Source organism: Lactuca serriola, chromosome 9, assembly GCF_051521515.1.
Source record: "Lactuca serriola cultivar US96UC23 chromosome 9, Lser_US96UC23_V15, whole genome shotgun sequence".
Lineage (NCBI taxonomy): Eukaryota > Viridiplantae > Streptophyta > Magnoliopsida > Asterales > Asteraceae > Lactuca > Lactuca serriola.
In genome coordinates, this window is record NC_136416.1 from 152,229,424 (window position 1) to 152,247,957 (window position 18,534).

Consider the following 18,534-nt stretch of genomic DNA (forward strand, 5'->3'; position numbering starts at 1 on the left):
AAATTCAAGCCCAAAGCAAATACACAAATGATTATTTGAAGTTAGTAAACATGTAATTTTAATATTGAACTTTGTGTTTGTGGTGAATGAAATGTAAGGTGCTTATGTAGGTGACAAGAAAATTGTTATTTGTGTGTATTCAAGTAATGTTGAATATTATCTAATTAAAAAAAGGTGCAAATTGTATCTTGTCTAAATAAAACTTATACTTTATTCGTTTAATAAAATTTTATAAATATTTTATCCGTGATTTTCACGGGTTGTAACCTAGTATTATTGTTAACAAATAATACTCCCCTTTATCATTCATTATCGTATATAAATAATGGTAGTAAATTTCTAGTTATTTATATCATAACCGTGTAAGTATAACTTTATAAATTATTTCATATAGATTTTTGACATGGAATTGATTTATAACATAGTCGTAATATTTTTTTCTAGAATATAACTTTGAGTGTATATTGTTGATATAAGATGAAACATTGACTCGAAATAACATATATATATATATATATATATATATATATATATATATATATAATTTCTCCTCCCCCCGGAAATGGTTTAAAAGATTTAAATGTTGATGTAAATACTCACTTTTTTCGCGTGACGGTATTCGGTTCGAGAAAGTCGGGATGTTTCCGGTTCCACCGAGGCTTGAGATCTAAATTCTTTTTGGGGGGTCTTAAAACATAAGGCGTAAATTAACAATAATTTAGGCATTCATTAAGTTTTTATTTTAGTTATTACAAGTAAGTTTTATGATAAAGAAAATAGTAAAATCAAGAAATTACCTAGCTTTTACTTGGATTTAAAGTATGTTGCCAAAAGGAGGTTGGAACTCAAGCTTTTTGAAAAGTAACTTTCTTTAGGGTTTAAAGTACTTGAAAACAACAACTTAGGGGTTGCTATGATTCTCGAAAATGGGCAGAAAAATGAAGGTGTTTGTGGGCTGTTTTGATACTCAAAAATCTACACTGTTTTGGGGAATATATGGTTTGAAAATCACAGCAATAACACAAGAAAAATAGTAGTTTAACTACTGTTTTGAATACTTATTTTAGTGCAGCAAAATAACTAACTTTTAGAGGTATTTTAGGGTGAAAATATCAAGCAAAAAGAATGTGCTAAAGGGTTGGAATAGTGCCTGAAAATCAAGGGGCAGCACCCTCTTTTTGGCTTCGGTTTTGTCGGTTCACAAGGCGAGGAAGAGTGGAGAATTTTGGTTGAGTTTTAATGGGTGTTTGAGTGAAATATAAAGAGCATTTAGCTGCACTTGTAAGGGAGAAATGAGGGGGAAAGGTCGACATGTATAGGGGAAAGAGGGAGGGTGAGAAGATTACTAAATTTCGACTACATTGGATAGGATTAAATTTTGATACAATTTTTACCTTGCAACTTGCAAGTTCCACCATCCCACTTGCTAGTTCTAGTTGGCTTTCAAGTGATTTAGTTAGGGTAATAAAAATAAAAAATAAAATGATTGGGAGGGGGAGGGTAAGGAATGGAAAGGGGAAGAGAAAAGGATTTAAATATGGGTAAATGTCACTGTAGTCCAACCAACTTATGTGTTTTGGTTTAAAAGGTCCTTCATGTTTTTTTCTAGTGGTCTAGGTATCTAAACTTTCATTTTACCTGTTTAAAAAGGGAACCACCATATTTGTTTCCGGTTTACCGGTTTCAATTGGTATATTTGGCTTTTCTATATATTTTTTTAAAGTTCAAAATTTAAAACAAATTCATGTGGCTTTTTTCTTAATTTTTGGGGTATGTCGATACAAAGAAACGAAGGGGAACATGACCCTCCTCTTCAAAGAACAGATTGCCAGACATCCTTCAACCTATGATATTCCGATTGAATTTGTGATATGGAAAAAAAGAAGGAAACGTTCTCATCTTCTTCGTCTATAACCGAAACATCATTTCCTTTTGTGGTCACTACCAAATTGGGTGGTGGCGTAGAGAAATAGATCACAGATTTAGCTCCATGAGTTCGTCGGACCCGCCGATCTTTCTATGATATCTTCGTCTGCATATATACCAAGTTCATTTAATGAGTATTATACTCTTAAAATCCATGAACAAGGTGAACAAAAATAGATCTCAGATTCAAACTTGGTGGTGGGTTATGATTCTCTCAGATTGATTAGATTTCTTGGCTGTATCTTCATGCCAGTAGGCCCTTCCACCAATCCCAAAGGGATGACACACTTGTTGACTTCGACTTTTGTGTGTGGTCATACGAGCATCATCGATTCCTTCAGGATCGGTGTTCGTCATCTCTATCGACATTTTGGGTCGCAAAAATGGAAGCTTTGTGTGTGTCTCTATGTGTTTCTGTAGTTATCGGAATCGATAGGTCTATATGGATTTGGGCGAAATCTAAACGGGGTTAATTAGGTCTTGGAATCGGAATCACAGAAGTATGTGTGTGATGTACGTATGCTTTTGAGTTGCATGTATTACAGAGAAAGAATATGTGTTGATTGAAGATGATGGATAAAGAAGGAGGAGGATGAGGAGAGAGAGAGAGAAAGAGAGAGGAGAGAGAGATTAACTGATGACGAGATAGTTACTAGCATAATTAACCTACTGATTAGGAAGGGGTTCATCGGGTGACCCCTTCATTTTTCTCAAAGGGACCTTTTGAACCCTAAAAACATGTATCCATACCCTTATAGCACAAAAAAATAACAAAATGGACCTTTTAAATCAAAACACGTAAGTTGTTTGGGCTTCAGTGACATTTACCCTTTAAATATTGCATCAGGTGGTTTCTTTCTTCTAGCTTATAGCCATCCTTCCCTACTTTGAATTTTCTATTTACTTATCTTTTTAGATGTACACGAATCATACTCCTATAATTTATTCATGTTTGTTATCTTTATTTACTCTTTTTTTTATGTATGGGAGCTTGTATAAATAACAATTGTGATTAAATGGAACCATTCTAAGTAAGTTTACAAGATCAAAAATTTTCCGTTATCTGGAGCCATGCAAATGTAATAATTTGAACAAACGGTTTTTATTCAATTGTTTTCACGGAATCGGTTCTAGTTCAAGATAATTTATTATAAAAATAGATTTTGTTATTACACGAAATCTTAGATCTATTGTTTTTCTTTTTTGTTATGATCTAAATTGTTGCAAATTCTTTAGAATTTTTAGATAACACAACATGTGTTATTAATTATTAATATAGTATATAGATTATCTTTCAAAAGCCTATATTTTGTCAATTGTTACATTCTTCCCCCGTTAATAGAATTTTGTCCCGAAATTCAACTTGTAGACAGGATGTCGTTAACAATTGGGGGTATTTTTGCCTCATTTGGTCTTCGTATTCCTAGGTGAATTATGGTCCTCGTTGAGAGTTCCAGCGCACCTTCACGATAAGGATACGACTTTGTTTTAAACGCTTGACTTCTCGATCCATAATTTCCACGGGTTCTTCGACGAAGTGGAGTTTTATGTTTAGTTGAATCTGATCGAAAGGTATTACATTGGTATCATCTGATAAACACTTCATCAGGTTTGATACATGAAATACGTCATGCATTTTGTCTAGTTTCTGTGGCAGCTTTAGTCGGTAAGTAACAGGACCAATTCTGTCGAGAATTTCAAAAGGTCCAATGTATCTTGGGTTTAACTTGCCACTCTTGCCAAATCGAATCATACCTTTCCAGGGTGAGACTTTTAACATCACTCGGTCCCCAACCTAGAATTCTAGAGGTTTACGTCTCACATCAGCATAACTTTTCTAACGATCACGTGCGGCCTTAAGTCGATCTTTAATATGAACTATCTTTTCAGTCATTTTAAGAATTATCTCTAGTCCAGTACGCAAAGTGTCACATGTGTGTTCTCGACCAATTGCGTATCTCCGACCTCTGCCCAATATACATGCGATTAGCACTTGTATCAGTACAAAGCTTCAAACAATGTAGCTTTGATGTTGGTGTGATACCTATTATTATAGGAAAATGCAATCAATGGTATATGAGTATCCCAAGAGTTTCCAAAGTCTATCACATAAGACCGGAGCATATCTTCCAGTTGACCATCAGTTTGGGGATAGTAAGTTGTGCTCATGTTTTATCGGGTTCCCAAGGATTTTTGCAGTGATTTTCAGAATCTAGAAGTGAACCTACTATCTCTATCAGAGATAATAGAAAATTGGCACTCCGTGAAGTTTCATAATTTCCCAGAGATACGTTCTCATCAACTTTTCTATTTTATCAGTTTCTTTGATTGGTATGAAATGGGAAAACTTAGTCATTCTATCTATCACTACCTAAATGGTATCGTAACCACTAGTGGTCTTGGGTAGTTTTGTGATAAACTCCATTGTAATTTGTTCCCATTTCCACTCAGGAATCTCAGGTTGTTGTAGTAGTCCTGAGGGCTTTTGATGCTCTAGCTTGACTTTGTAACAAGTCATACATTTTCCCACATAAGTGGCAATCTCAGCTTCCATATTAGGCCACCAATACAGTTTCTTCATATCCAAATACATCTTGTCGGAGCCAGGATGTACTAAATCTCGTGATATGTGGGCTTCGTCCAAGACTAAGTTTATGATGTCGCCAAATTTGGGTGTCCAGATCATGTTCATGAAATAACGATTTCCATCAGTCTTAAGCTCAAAAAATTTATCCATTCCTCGTAAAGCTTCTTCCCCAACATTTTATTCTTTCAGTGCTTCCAGTTGAGCTTCAAGAATTTTCGCATTGAGGTTGGAACGGATGGTCATAGTCAGTGCTTTTGCTCGTCGGGGTTTCACACGTTCCTTATGACTTAGAGCATTTGCTACAACATTTGCTTTTCCTGGATGATATCGGATCTCGCATTTGTAATTGTTCATTAACTCGATCCATCTCCTTTGCCTCATATTTAGCTCTTTTTGATTGAATATGTGTTAGAGACTTTTATGATTAGTGTAAATAATACACTTGGTTCCGTAAAGGTAGTGCCTCCAAATCTTCAAGACAAATACTACTGCTCCTAATTCAAGGTCACTGGTTGTGTAATTTTTTCCATGGACTTTGAGTTGGCGAGAGTCATATGCAATGACCTTGTTATCTGCATTAATACGCACCCCAAACCTAAATTGATGCATCGCAATATACTACGAAATCTTCAGTTCCTTCATGTAAGGATAGGATTGGTGCACTACACAACATCTGTTTTAACTTCTGGAATGCATCTTCATGCTTGTCTCCCCAGTCAAATTTAGCTTCTTTATGTGTTAATGTAGTGAGAGGCTTTGCTATCTTGGAGAAGTTTTCAATGAATCTCCGGTAGTAGCCTGCAAGGCCTAAGAGCGTACTTCAGTTGGGGTCTTTGGCACATCCTAGTTCTTAATTGCTTCAACTTGTGTAAGATCCATGTTTATTCCTTTGTTACTCACCACATGCCCCACGAAGTGTACTTCTCTAATCCAAAACTCGCATTTGGGGAATTTAGCGCACAAATTTTCTTTTCTCAGTAGTTCCAAGATCTATTTTAGGTGTTGGTCATGTTCTTCTTTGGTGCGAGAGTAAATTAGAATGTCATCGATGAACACTATCACAAACTTATCTAAGTATTGTTTGCACACATGGTTCATGAGGTCCATGAATACTGCTAGAGCATTGGTTAATCCGAAAGGCATAACTAGGAACTTGTAATGACCGTGTCGAGTCCTAAATGCAGTCTTCGGAACATCCTCCTCTACCACCTTCAGTTGGTGATATCCATATCTAAGATCTATCTTTGAATAGTAACATCATCCCTGAAGTTGATCAAATAGGTTGTCTATTTTGGAGAGTGGATAACGGTTCTTGATTATAAATGTTGGATTAGGTGTCTAAGCCCATTACTATAATTGGTATGTACTTGACCCGAGAGTAGCACGGTCCATTTCGGGTTGCATTCACCAAAACAATTTGATAGGATGGATATTTGAGAGAGAGGTTATTTGTTTAAAGAAAAACTCTAAATTGAAACCAAAAAAAAAAAAAAAATACTAAAACTGAACAAAAAAAAAAACCCTAAAAAAGACATAACTATAGTCCTCGAGACTAAACTAAGAAGATCGAGATCGGTCCCAAAAAGAATGGACCGAAAATGACCGGTCCGAAAAAAGATCTACCCTAAACCGTCTGGGACGGGTCCGAAAAAAGACTAAAAAGATTGGACTGTTTCGAGACCGACTCGAGACCGGTCTGTGGCCGCCATGTGCATATCTACCTTACTTCAACAAAGATGGCTATATCATAGCTACAAACTAATTTCTGCTTATGAATTACACCATAGAACGGAAGGGGATCGAAGAGAAAAAAAATAGGGCGATAATGTAGCTGACAACATCGATGGAGGCAGATAATACCAAATGTGGGATGAATAATGAAGGGGTGATACTTAATAGGGTTAGGGATTATATTTATTTATTTTTAATTTACATCTTTGGTCCCTAGAGTTTATTAATTCATAAAAACAAAAAAGGGTATTTTGGTCTTTTTATTTAGACTTAACATCTAATTTCTAACGGAGTTAGACAATGTAATGCCTATTTTCCGAGTATGTTGTAGATCGCCAAGTTATTTTGAAAATAAGAAAGATGGTTTTGGAAGGGAATTGACTTCGCGACGGAGTTAGACAATGTAATGCATATTTTCCGAGTAAGTTATAGATCGCTAAATTATTTTGAAAATAAGAAAGATGGTTTTGGAAGGTAATCGACTCCGCGATGCGTCCAGGTGTTGTCGCGACATGTGTCATTGTAGTGTTATCTTGATGATGAAGAAAGTGTTTTGATGCACAGGAAGCTATATCTAGAGAATATAAGTCTTCTTGTCATCTCATATTGTTTATAAGTAGTAAAGTTTGCATCTTTATGGTTTTTGGCTTCTAGATCTAGTGTTTTAAGCATGTTTGGTTCATTTTGCTTAGATATTTAATGGAGTTTGGGAAACTCTAGTTTGTAAGTTGATTTGAGGACTTCTTCTAGACTTGTTGAGGTGAAAAAGTGCATACATAAACTCTCTTTAATCCTTTCAAGAAAGACATGACCTCTTTTAGCTTTTTTTGGATATAGGGTTTGTGTTTAACATGTTAGGGGATTTTATGTTTGTTAATTTTGGATTTTATCCATTAGACACCTCCCCTAGACGGTGTCCGAAAAGTTATATCACCTGACTTAAAGGATTAAGCAGTTAATACAAGTGGCTAAATCACCTTGGAATCTCGATTCAACGACCCCTTTGTTGTGCGTGAAGGGTGAAGCCGCGATTTTTTTTTTACTGTAGTGGTTGCGTATTGGTAGCGGCGCGTTGACCTCTGATTATTTGATTATTGACTAGTTTGAATTTTGGTTAAACTTTGATGGACATAGAGTTTTGGACTGAACTTGTCATTAGTTATATGAGATACGTCTAATGGTGGATTTAGGTGGTTCATGATAATTGATTCACTCGTGATAATTTTGGCCACCATCCACCACCACCATTGCTACCGCCACCATCACCCCAATCCTCACTATCGTTACTACCAATGTCGCTACCACCACCACTACTGTTGCCACCACCACCACTATCGCCTCCATTACCGCCACCACCGCCACTACCCACCACCTATCACTGCCACCATATAGGTTACTAAACAAAGTAAAATTAATAAAAAAGAAGGATATTTATGTCATTTTGCATCATTTCAATTATATTTTCTTCCAGCCAAACAAAATATGGAATTGGATTCCAATTCCATTTCTTGCAAAACCAAACAGGTTATGGAATTAGATTCTAGTTCCTGATACATTTTAATTCTTTGATATATTCCAATCCCTTCATAAACATTATGCAAACAAAGCGCTACCAAAAATATATGCAAAAATAAGAAGTTGCCAGAGATCCACAACCTAATTGGAAAAGGCAATGTAACTCATTTTAAGAAACAAATGTAATGTCATTTGTGTGTGGATGGTCTTAATTTTTTTTAAGTTCCAAATACAATTATTTTCCTTTGAGTAAATTATAGGGGTGAGTATGGTGCGGTTCGGTGCGGTTTTTGGCCAAAACCGAACCGAAAACCGCAACTTCGGTTTTTTGAAATTTAGAAACCGCACCGTTCGGTTTTGCGGTTCGTTTTTTTTTTGCGGTTTTTTGTTAGTTTTTTTTTTTTGCCTTTTTACTAAAACTCAAGTAACTCAGCGAGTTACTTTGACTCAAATGAGGAGTGCTAATCATTTATTGGAGATAAACCAATACCACCACCTCTAGGTTTGAAATCAAATTACATAACCACTCATCCAATATGTTTCTAATGCTTGATATAATAAAAATTTAATATAATATTTGTTTCACAAGTACATACGATAATATCAATTAATGTATTTATAAAAATGATACTATATCACTCGTACTCTTCATATTTAAATGTTAAAAAATGTCATAAACATTATTTGTTATTCTAAATACCACTGAATGTATGCTTAAAAATATATAGATAAGATAAATATTTATATTCATAGAAATTTTAATTGTCATAAGTTCTTAATTCTTACGAATATCAACAATTAATATATATATATATATATATATATATATATATATATATATATATATATATATATATACACACACACACACATACATATGCGGTTCGGTTTTTTGCGGTTTTTGCGAGACTAGAAACCGCACCGCACCGAGTATTTTTGGTTTTTGCAAAACTAAAAACCGCACCATCGGTTTTCATTTCGGTTTCAGTTTTTCGGTTTTGATTTATGCGGTTTTTTCGATTTTTTTTGTTTGCGGTTCGGTTTTTTGCTCACCCCTAGTAAATTACACGAATGGTCCTTTAGGTTTATAGCTTTTCCCTAAAATGGTCCTTACGAATTTTTTTCCCTGAGATAGTTCCTAAGAAGCAAACCGTGCACACAAAAGGGCCATGTGACTAACTTTGTTAGAAAATTCTATTATGTGATTGTAAATGACAAAAATACCCTTTTTCTTTTGCACACAAATGGTCCTTAGACTCTCTCTCTCTCTCTTTCTCTCTCTCTCTCTCTCTCTATATATATATATATATATATATATATATATATCTTAATTTCACCACCACCACCATACTCCGATCATAGCAAAACTTTCTTTGTGGTGTGAGTTCTTGTTCTTTATCTATGGAAGTTCTAAGATTTGGCCTTTTTGTTGTGTGTGTTACGGAACAGATGGAGGTTATCAGGAATGTTTTCCTTGGTTTAGTAATCCCCCATGGTTGTAGGCTGATAGGATTGGAACGAAGGAAATGGAATCAGGGGTAATTCTAGGATTTTGCATATTTGAAAAGACTGTAATAGTAGTTTCACCATCTCCAGTCATGCTATAAGCAAAGATAATGGAAGTACAAGTGACGACATCTATTGTTGGCATTTTGTTGGATTAATCGGTTAAAAGGAAAGTTTGTTTTATGTTAGGAAAACTTTGATTACAGACACTAGCTTTTCTAAGTTTTTTTATTGGAATAGGAGTCTAATATCTTTAGTATAAATAGATATGTAGGTTTCAGTTTTTTGATTAATCAATAAAATTTCGCAGGAAGTTTAGCTCTTTTTTGTGCTTTGTAAGTGTTCACAAGAGAACCAACTCTTTGTTTCTTTCTTTTACCTTGCTGCACAAGGTTTGATATCAACTTTTAGTTTACACTTGGTATTAGAGCAGTTTCGTTGAAAGGGGTGTGATTCGAGGTTGATTACAAGCAACCCTGATTTCTTTATTTTGGCTTGTGAGAGACTAACCAAAGTCGCGGAATAAACGGACGGGAAGACGTCAAAGTTCGTGGCTTCGATTTAGTTCATTTTGTGGGCGACGGAAGACGATAAAGGTGGTCGTGACCTTGTCTTGTTGTCCGGTGGAAGAGTGCTCTTGGAACAAACTTGATTAAAGAATTTGGGGTTAAGGAAAAAAGGATGTCGTTGGTTAAATAAGGAGGTTCGATGACGTATCAAGTTCCGGTTTTGACTCCAACGAATTATCCGATATGGGCGCTCAAAGTCAAGTCGATTATGGATGCACACGACATATGGGAGACGGTCGTACCAAAGGCGTTAGGTGAAGCATCGAATCAAAAGAAGTCAAAACAAGCTCTTTCTTTTTTGTTTCAAGCGATACCCGAAGACATGGTGTTGCAAATGGCGAGTTACACCGAGCCAAAAAAAGTGTGGGATGGGCTAAAAACACGATATTTGGGAGTGGATCGGGTGAGAACGACTCGGCTTGCAACGTTAAAGAGAGAGCTTGAAAGTTTGCGCATGAAGGAGGGTGAAACGGTTGATGATTTTGTGACGAAATTATCCGGCTTAGCTTCAAAAGCAATGAGTCTTGGTTACGAGCTTGAAAAAGTTGATTTGGTAAAAAGGTTACTAGATTCAATGCCTAAGTTGTTTCTTCAAATCGCGGCTTCAATAGAGCAATGTTTCAAGTTAGATTCTATGTTATTCGATGAAGCGGTTGGTAGATTGAAGGCATACGAGGAACGTATAAGAGGAACCGAGAAAATGGAGGACACTCAAGGTGGGTTATTGTTGGATAGTGAGGAAAAATCACATGTTTGTAAGCATTGTGGCAATGGACGTTTAAATCGGGATGACTTTGGATGTGACCGGGGAAGAGGTCGGGGGTTCGAGAGAAGTCAAGATGGTAATAAACGTGTTCGGGATAAAAGTCACTTAGATGTTACAAATGTGGTGAGCTTGGTCACTATAAAAATGAGTGTCCTAAATGGGAAAAGGAAGAAGCGGGTCTAATCGAAGAGGAACCGATAATGTTTTGAACGAGTGGCTTAACCGATTAATGGGGTGATTGTTGGATTAATCGGTTAAAAGGAAAGTTTGTTTTATGTTAGGAAAACTTTATTATATACAATAGCTTTTCTAAGTTTTGGTATTGTAATAGGAGTCTAATATCTTTGGTATAAATAGATATGTAGGTTTCAGTTTTTTGATTAATCAATAAAATATCGCAGGAAGTTTAGTTCTTTTTTGTGCTTTGTAAGTGTTCACAATAGAATCAACTCTTTGATTCTTTCTTTTACCATGCTGCACAAGGTTTGATATCAACTTTTAGTTTACACTAAACACCTTACGTGCCTCGTTTAAAGATCCGCATTTAGCATACATGTCAATCAAGGCGTTCTGTTTAACAAGAGATGATATTATGCTCAATCTACAAATGAATGATCAGTCATCATCTTCCACTTATCTGAATAATAAGAAGCTGCAGAACTCTAAGAACAACAAAAAACTCAAAAATCAAAAGATATGAATGTGATTTAGGTATTTTTGAAGTGATTTGAATATAGAAGGGAGTTGGATTCTTGTTTGTCGGGTTCCAACTTCTCTAATGCTAATATGTTGTCGACGACAAAGAGAGGAGGGAGATGGAGGGTTGTTGGAGACATCGCGTTTTCTGGAAAGCACATGAGAGAGGCAATGATTGATGCTAGAGTGTTGGAATCGGTCATGTTCATTGCCGATTTCCTACCACCGTTCCAACCACCTTCCTCCTCACTGGAAAACCAGCTTTCTTGAACTACTTCAAAGCAAAATCAACTTTTGTTAAACACCTGATTCTAGAATCGGATTGGAAGGGATTTGGGTCAGTATGTTTCGATAGATCCAAGAGAAGCTTATGTGAATTATAGAGATCTTGATCTTGGAACGAACAACAAGAATGGCGATTATACAAGATTTGAGAAGGCAAGTTCATGGGGAAGAATGTACTTTAGACATGAACAAAACATTCCTGATCTTCAAGGGAAAAGTTTTTGATTCACAATCACGTTTCAATGTTTTTATTTATGGTAAGTCTGTTTTGTATTTGACAAGTTTTAGGTCTAAAATCCATGTTTTGTGTATCGATCGATTGATCGAGAGATGACCATTTGTGTGCAAAAACAAAGGGTATATTCGTCATTCACAATCATTTAATGGAATCTGTTAACAAAGTTAGTCACAGGGGCCTTTTATGTGCAATGTTTGCTTATTAAGGACCATCTCAGGGAAAAAAGTTTCGTAAGGACCATTTTAAAGGAAAACTATAAACCTAAATGATCATTGTGTAATTTACTCTTTTCCTTTTTTGTCTTTTGGGGGCTATGAAAATTCTTTATGAAATAAAGGGGGTTTTCTGTACGAGACGTATTCTGAGAGGGTTTCTTGAAAATATGAACTCTCGAGGATATATATAAAGCGGAGAAGATTGAAAGTCTGTAGTTACCCCAAAGATTTGATTTCAAAAGCAAAAAAGGAAGAACACAGGAATAAGAGATCGTAAGGGTTTTCAATGAAGCTTGGTCTCGATTAAGAAAGGTAAAATTCAATCGGAAAGCCCTAATTTCTACATCTTCTTCTCTGCTACGATAAACCCTAAACTTCACCAACTAGGCTTAACTGAGCGAATCCTACTCGTTCTACTCAATCGAGTTTGAGAGCTGGAGTCCTGGTGAAGGCCAACATTATCCTCGATGGAGATAATTCAGAAGAATTCCGTTTGAGAATTGGTGTTTACCTGCGAATTTTATTATTCCATCCATATAATTTAAAATGTTCTGGAAACCCTCGTTATTTCGTTGTCTCCTTCAAACAACGATTCATTACATCTTGTTTCTTTGTCGTTTTCTTGCACCTCTACAAGCTTCCTTAGTTGATATGCTACATAAATATCTAATTCTGCTGATATGTTTCAGATAGATCAACTTTCCTCATGGCGCCAACAAGAAAGTCTAGAAGTGTAAATAAGCGGTATTCCGACTATGTAGAGGTCTCTCCCAGTAAAAATGTTGCCAATAAATCCGGACGGCAGGTGAGTATAGCTTATAGAACACGTCACAGTTTCATAAAAAGAATTTATTCGACATTAATCTCTGAACCTAGTGGTCTTGTTATTGAACTGGTTATTTATAGTTTTCAATTTACTACATTACTATTCAGTGGTTCCTTCCCCCAAAACAAATTATTTGGTTAAAGCTTTTCACAGTGGAACTCATTCTGTTTGGCAAGAGGGCTTTTCCAGTCTTTCGGTTACTATCACAACAGTAAACGATCATACATTTCTATTGCTGATGATCTTTACAGATCAACAATTCTTGCTTCCACATATCTGTGAAAACTTACTCTGTAGGAAAACTTAAGCACATGCTTGTTTTATATGTATTATGCATCTGTTGTGCTGTATATAATATAGTACTCTAGTGAAACACATCGTCCACATCATCTTTTGTTTTCTATATTATATTGTATCTTGTCATGATTAATATTAGTTTCAAATTTGGTTAATCAATTACAAATACAGTTTATATCTTTTCTTGGTTGGGTTTGAGACATGTATGAAGATACAGTAAGCATGGGGCAGTTGCATGGTCTATAACATGTTTGCTATGCTTCCTTGACTCCTTGTTCATTATTTTTTGATATTTCTTTGATGATTAAGGAATATTCAATGTAAATCAGTTAAAATTTTCTCTTCACTTGACATGATATTCTGGCAAGAAAATTTGGTGATCCTGTTTAACACCAAATTCCATTGTGCAGAAGAGGAAGCTTTCTGACATGTTAGGATCTCCATGGACTGATGAAGAGGTTGAGCGCTTCTATAAAGCCTATAGAAAATATGGAAAAGACTGGAAGAAGGTATGTGCTTCTTCTTCTTCTTCTTCTTCTTCTTCTTCTTTATATGGTGAACTATCATCATCATAACCAATTACATCTACTTATCTACCTCAGAATCTGATTGGCTTATGTGCATTTGGTTTTTCCATTGAAATCTAGGTGGCTGCAATGGTGCGCACCAGAAACTCTGAAATGGTTGAAGCCCTTTACACAATGAATAGGGTAATTATTCATATTTTCAAGTATCTCTAGAAAAAGCATTCATGCTTGAGTATTTACTTTATAATGCTTCTGATAGTAGCTTTCAGGATTGAAGATTAACTTTTTGACACTTGTGATTTCCAGGCATATTTATCCTTGCCAGAGGGAACAGCTTCTGTGGTTGGGTTCATTGCAATGGTATCTGATCATTATAATGCCATGGTAAGATCATATATCACTTTTCTGAATGTGATCTTCTACTTTAGCTTCTAAATGTTTGATTTCATCTTCCTTTTATTGACAGGAAGGAAGTGATAATGATCAAGAAAGCCATGATATTCCAAAACCAATTCACAAGCCTAAAAAACGTAGCCATGGATTGCTTCAACAAAATGGAGGTGAAGAACAATTACATTCCAGATTACTTGTTGGCTCAAGTGGTAGGAGTTTGCCACAACTGAAGAGAAGGGAATCTGATGGTAATAACTAATAAATATTGTTGGATTGAAATCCTCAAATATGATTATTTAATTTCTTTTGTTTTTTCAACTCCTAATAGTTTGAAAAACAATGTAGGATGCACTGTTAGGAAAAGGACACCCCGTTTCCCTATAAATCATTCATCTAGAAGAGACAACAACAACATTGGAAATTATCTCTCACCTTACAAAAGAAGTCAAAGGAGAGAGGTTGATGACGTGGCACATGGTGCTGCATTGGCACTAACTGAAGCTTCACAAAGAGGAGGCTCTCCACATGTTTCTCAATCCCCATACCACATGAAGTCCACTCCTTTGAAGGGCAGACAAAAAATTGTATGTTTTTTTAATTTTTTATTTCTTTGTTAGATGATTTCTTTAATCTTTACATATTAAATTCCATTTACAGTTGGATACAGTGAGAACAAAGCGTCATGGTAATTTGATTGATGAAGAATTATTTGAGGGTAGTTCGGGAAGTGGAGGAGCTGAAAATGAAGGGTACCAGAAAGGGAGAAAGTTTTATGGGCAAAAAGACGATAATGACCTTGATGATGGTGGGGAAGCGTGTAGTGGCACAGGAGAAGGACTTGCTGTTGGTGTGGGTGGGAAATTTGATGAAAATATTGAACACTCATCACAGGGTAAAAGAAAAAAGAACAAGAAACTTCTCTTCAGAGGTATTCTTGTTAATGTAATCATGTGAAACAATCTTAAATGTTTAATAGAATCAGCTCCTAATTCTTTCACCTAATTTGTTCAGATGAAACTTCTGCATTGGATGCACTACAAACATTGGCTGACTTGTCATTGATGATACAATCATCAAAAGGCGATGGTAAACTTAAACATGATAATAGAATGGAATGACCTATTCCATTCCTTTGTGATGATTCTGATTGTGCAAATTCTGTGTGCAGATTCACCTGTATTAAAAGAGGATAAGCCAGCAACGGGTACAAATGACAACAATGCCCCTGGAAGACCTGGTTCTACAAGCAACCGGAGACACAAAACTAAAGTGTCAGTTGAGAAAGAGAAAGTAGCAAATGAGTTCCCTAGAGGTGAATCTTCTAAATCAGGAAAGTCAAAACCAGGAAGGGAAGTAAAAGTTGATTACAAGGCTTTATCTGAAGGAAAACAGAAAAGAAAAAACAAGTCCACATCTTTTGAAGTTTTCATTGAAGAAGAAAAACCTACAGATAAACTCTTACATTCCAATTCCAATGCCAATGCCAATGTCAATGCTCCTTTGAAAAATAGTAAATCCACAAGACTTGTGGAGTATTCTTCTTCAAATAGCAACACTTCAAGAACAGGTGCTGACTCAGCAGTATCAACAGCAGTGGTTCCAGCTTCTGATGGAGTGGAATTGCCATCCAAAAGACGAAAGAAACGTAAAATGGATCGAAATATAATATCAAAAACTGGAGAAATGAAGTTGAATACAAAGTCTGAAACCCTAGAAGGGGCAAACAACTTGAAGGTAATCATCAAGCTTCGGAATTGTTCAATTCCATTCCATGGCTTCTTCAGATTCCAATTCCATTCCTTTAAAAGATATCTATGAGCTAACTACTAATTACTAATATAATATACAGGAAAAGGCTTTTCATTGCCTCTCATCATCTATGGTGCGAAGATGGTGTACTTATGAGTGGTTCTATAGTGCAATTGACTATCCATGGTTTGCTAAAAGAGAATTTGTGGAGTATTTAAACCATGTTGGATTAGGGCATATTCCAAGATTAACCAATGTTGAATGGGGTGTTATAAGAAGGTAATTTTATATCTTTCTTTTTGACTTTTGACAGCTGTTGAGTGTTGTCTATACATAAAGATTCAAGATCTTTAACATTTTCTTGATTTTTTTTTAGTTCTTTGGGGAAGCCTAGAAGGTTCTCGGAAAATTTCTTGCGTGAAGAAAGAGGAAAACTTTGGCAATATCGGGAATCAGTACGTGAACATTACACCGAGCTTCGAAGTGGGGCCCGGGAAGGACTACCAACTGACCTGGCAAGACCTTTGTCAGTTGGTCAACGTGTGATTGCTCTTCATCCAGAATTAAGAGAAGTTCATGATGGAAGTGTGTTAACTGTTGATAATGATAAATGTAGGGTTCAGTTTGATCGACCTGAGTTAGGTGTTGCTTTTGTCAAGGTAATCTTCTTTCTTAATTCTTTCTAATCATCTTATCATCCCATCTTTTACATTTATACTAATAAAAACACTACTTTTTTTTTTTTTTTTTTCTTTAAAGGATGTTGATTGTATGCCTTTGAATCTGTTGGATAACATGCCCGAAGCTCTGAGGAGAGAGATGAGTGCCCTTTATAGATTTTCCATGATTTCTGGAGAGCCAAGGTTGCCACATCATCATTTGGTGCATACTTCGAGTGAGCATTTCGAACCGGGTCCTACTATTGCTTTGATGAATCATCGACTGGTTAGTTTTCTTAAAATTATTTTTGTAAAAAAAAAAAAAAACCCGAACATATGTTAATAAAATTAAAAATTATACGTTGTTTAGGGACAAAATGGGTCTGGTGCACCTCTTAAAGCTGCAGACAATGTTGTTATCTCACAGCATCAGCATGCAGCAGCCTCTCAAATTCAGGCAAGAGAAACCGATATACATGCACTTTCTGAGCTTACTCGTGCTCTTGATAAAAAGGTATTTCCTTCTTTATTATTTCTTCTCTATAAATTAAATTAAATTTCTAATTCTTCTGATTTGAATGAATTCTACTAGGAAGCAATATTGAAGGAGCTTAAGCTTGTAAATGACAGCTTATCAAGTCACAAAAACGAGACAGGTGTCGCCATGAACGTATCCGAAAGCTTCAAAAAGGAATACGCAATGGTCCTATTACAGCTCAAAGAAGCCAGTGATCAGGTATCATTTATTTCATAATTAATTATATTATATATTCACAAAATGTAAATTTAAATCTAACAAATAATCTTATCAGGTTGCTTCTGCTCTTGCAAATTTGAGGCGACGCAACACATACCCAGGAATCGCGATGCCTACGTGGCAAAAACCTAATCCCAATTCCGGACCTGTTGTGGACCCCACGACTTCTAATCATGACAACAACTTTCCTTCCAGTAATCAATTGGCACCTAATGTGATTGAAATTTTGAAAAGTTCAAGAAACGAAGCACATAAACTTGTACATACTGCTTTGCAGGTAATCGATGTTTTATCTGTGTAAACGTTAATTATTAATTGGTTTGTATTTTAATAACGTTGTTACTTTCAGGGAATGTCTAAAATAAAGGAGGAGCATAATAATAATGTTAGGTCAAGTGTGGTAGCGGTTTTGCATTGTCTTGGTGTGGGAAAAAACCCGAGTGAACATGTGTCATCATCATCATCTATCAGATCTTCAGAGCAATCGAACGGGAACATATATAATAATAAGCGTGTAACGAATGAAACTGAAGCGAAAATCCCGTTTGATCTTATCGTGTCTTGTGTTGCTACGTATCACATGATACAGGTGAGTGAGTAGTTACTTATAATATATGTTAAATAATGGAAGAAGTATTTAATTTAATTGGTTTTGTGGATGATGATTGTGCAGAGTTGTACAGAGAGACAATACCCACCAGGTGATGTGGTGCAGATGCTGGATTCAGCTTTTAGAAATTTGCATCCACAAAGCCCTCAAAACCTTGGGATATTTAGAGAGATTGAAATGTGCATGGGAAGAGTTAAAACTCAGATCCTTGCTCTCGTTCCTTCTTAGCCAACCCAATCCAATTTTGGACTTGTGTATCTGGTTATCAATTTGCTATTATTATTAAATATTATAAAATATTATTACTACACCCATTCTGTTTCTCTAGCTAATAATTACTTCTTGTTTATACAGAAGAAGCCAAGTTCTGGATATATGTGTTAACAACTTGTGCTTTAATTTAGCCACACTTGCTAAATTCCTAATCTACAATGTAGCAAATCATATATCTTTGTTTTCTTGCCTTTTTATTTTATTTTATAGATTGAAATATCAACATACAAACAAAATACCTTGAAGGAAACAGTCTATAGTTCCATAAATGCCACTATATTATACTTTGGTTCTTGTTCTCTTCTTCTTGTTGCAGTTAACCATTAATATATATACTTAAGCTACCTATGTTTGTAAAAGATTTCAGTTTAGTAGGTGTTGCGTTAAAAACTTACGTGACTTCTTATTC

General features: G+C 35.6%; 1 protein-coding gene across 1 annotated transcript; it reads left to right on the plus strand.

Annotated features, from left to right (window-relative positions):
* Positions 1 to 12,210: 12,210 nt before the first annotated feature.
* On the plus strand, positions 12,211 to 18,322 carry LOC145072636 (protein ALWAYS EARLY 3-like). Its single transcript, XM_079019099.1, has 18 exons — positions 12,211 to 12,346; positions 12,724 to 12,839; positions 13,568 to 13,666; positions 13,805 to 13,867; positions 13,991 to 14,068; positions 14,151 to 14,325; positions 14,423 to 14,661; positions 14,735 to 15,005; positions 15,089 to 15,163; positions 15,246 to 15,811; positions 15,927 to 16,105; positions 16,203 to 16,485; positions 16,586 to 16,771; positions 16,856 to 16,999; positions 17,078 to 17,221; positions 17,298 to 17,519; positions 17,592 to 17,831; positions 17,916 to 18,322. The coding sequence occupies exons 2-18, from the start codon at positions 12,741 to 12,743 to the stop codon at positions 18,078 to 18,080; spliced, it is 3,228 nt and encodes a 1,075-aa protein (XP_078875225.1). The 5' UTR covers positions 12,211 to 12,346; positions 12,724 to 12,740; the 3' UTR covers positions 18,081 to 18,322.
* The last annotated feature ends 212 nt before the right edge of the window (positions 18,323 to 18,534 follow it).

Excerpts from the sequence above, each read along its gene's own strand:
- LOC145072636 (XM_079019099.1), top strand. The coding sequence starts at position 12,741 with ATGGCGCCAACAAGAAAGTCTAGAAGTGTAAATAAGCGGTATTCCGAC. Across the intron at positions 13,868-13,990 it reads CCCTTTACACAATGAATAGG|GCATATTTATCCTTGCCAGA; the intron begins GTAATTATTCAT and ends TGTGATTTCCAG. Across the intron at positions 14,662-14,734 it reads TGAAGGGCAGACAAAAAATT|TTGGATACAGTGAGAACAAA; the intron begins GTATGTTTTTTT and ends TTCCATTTACAG.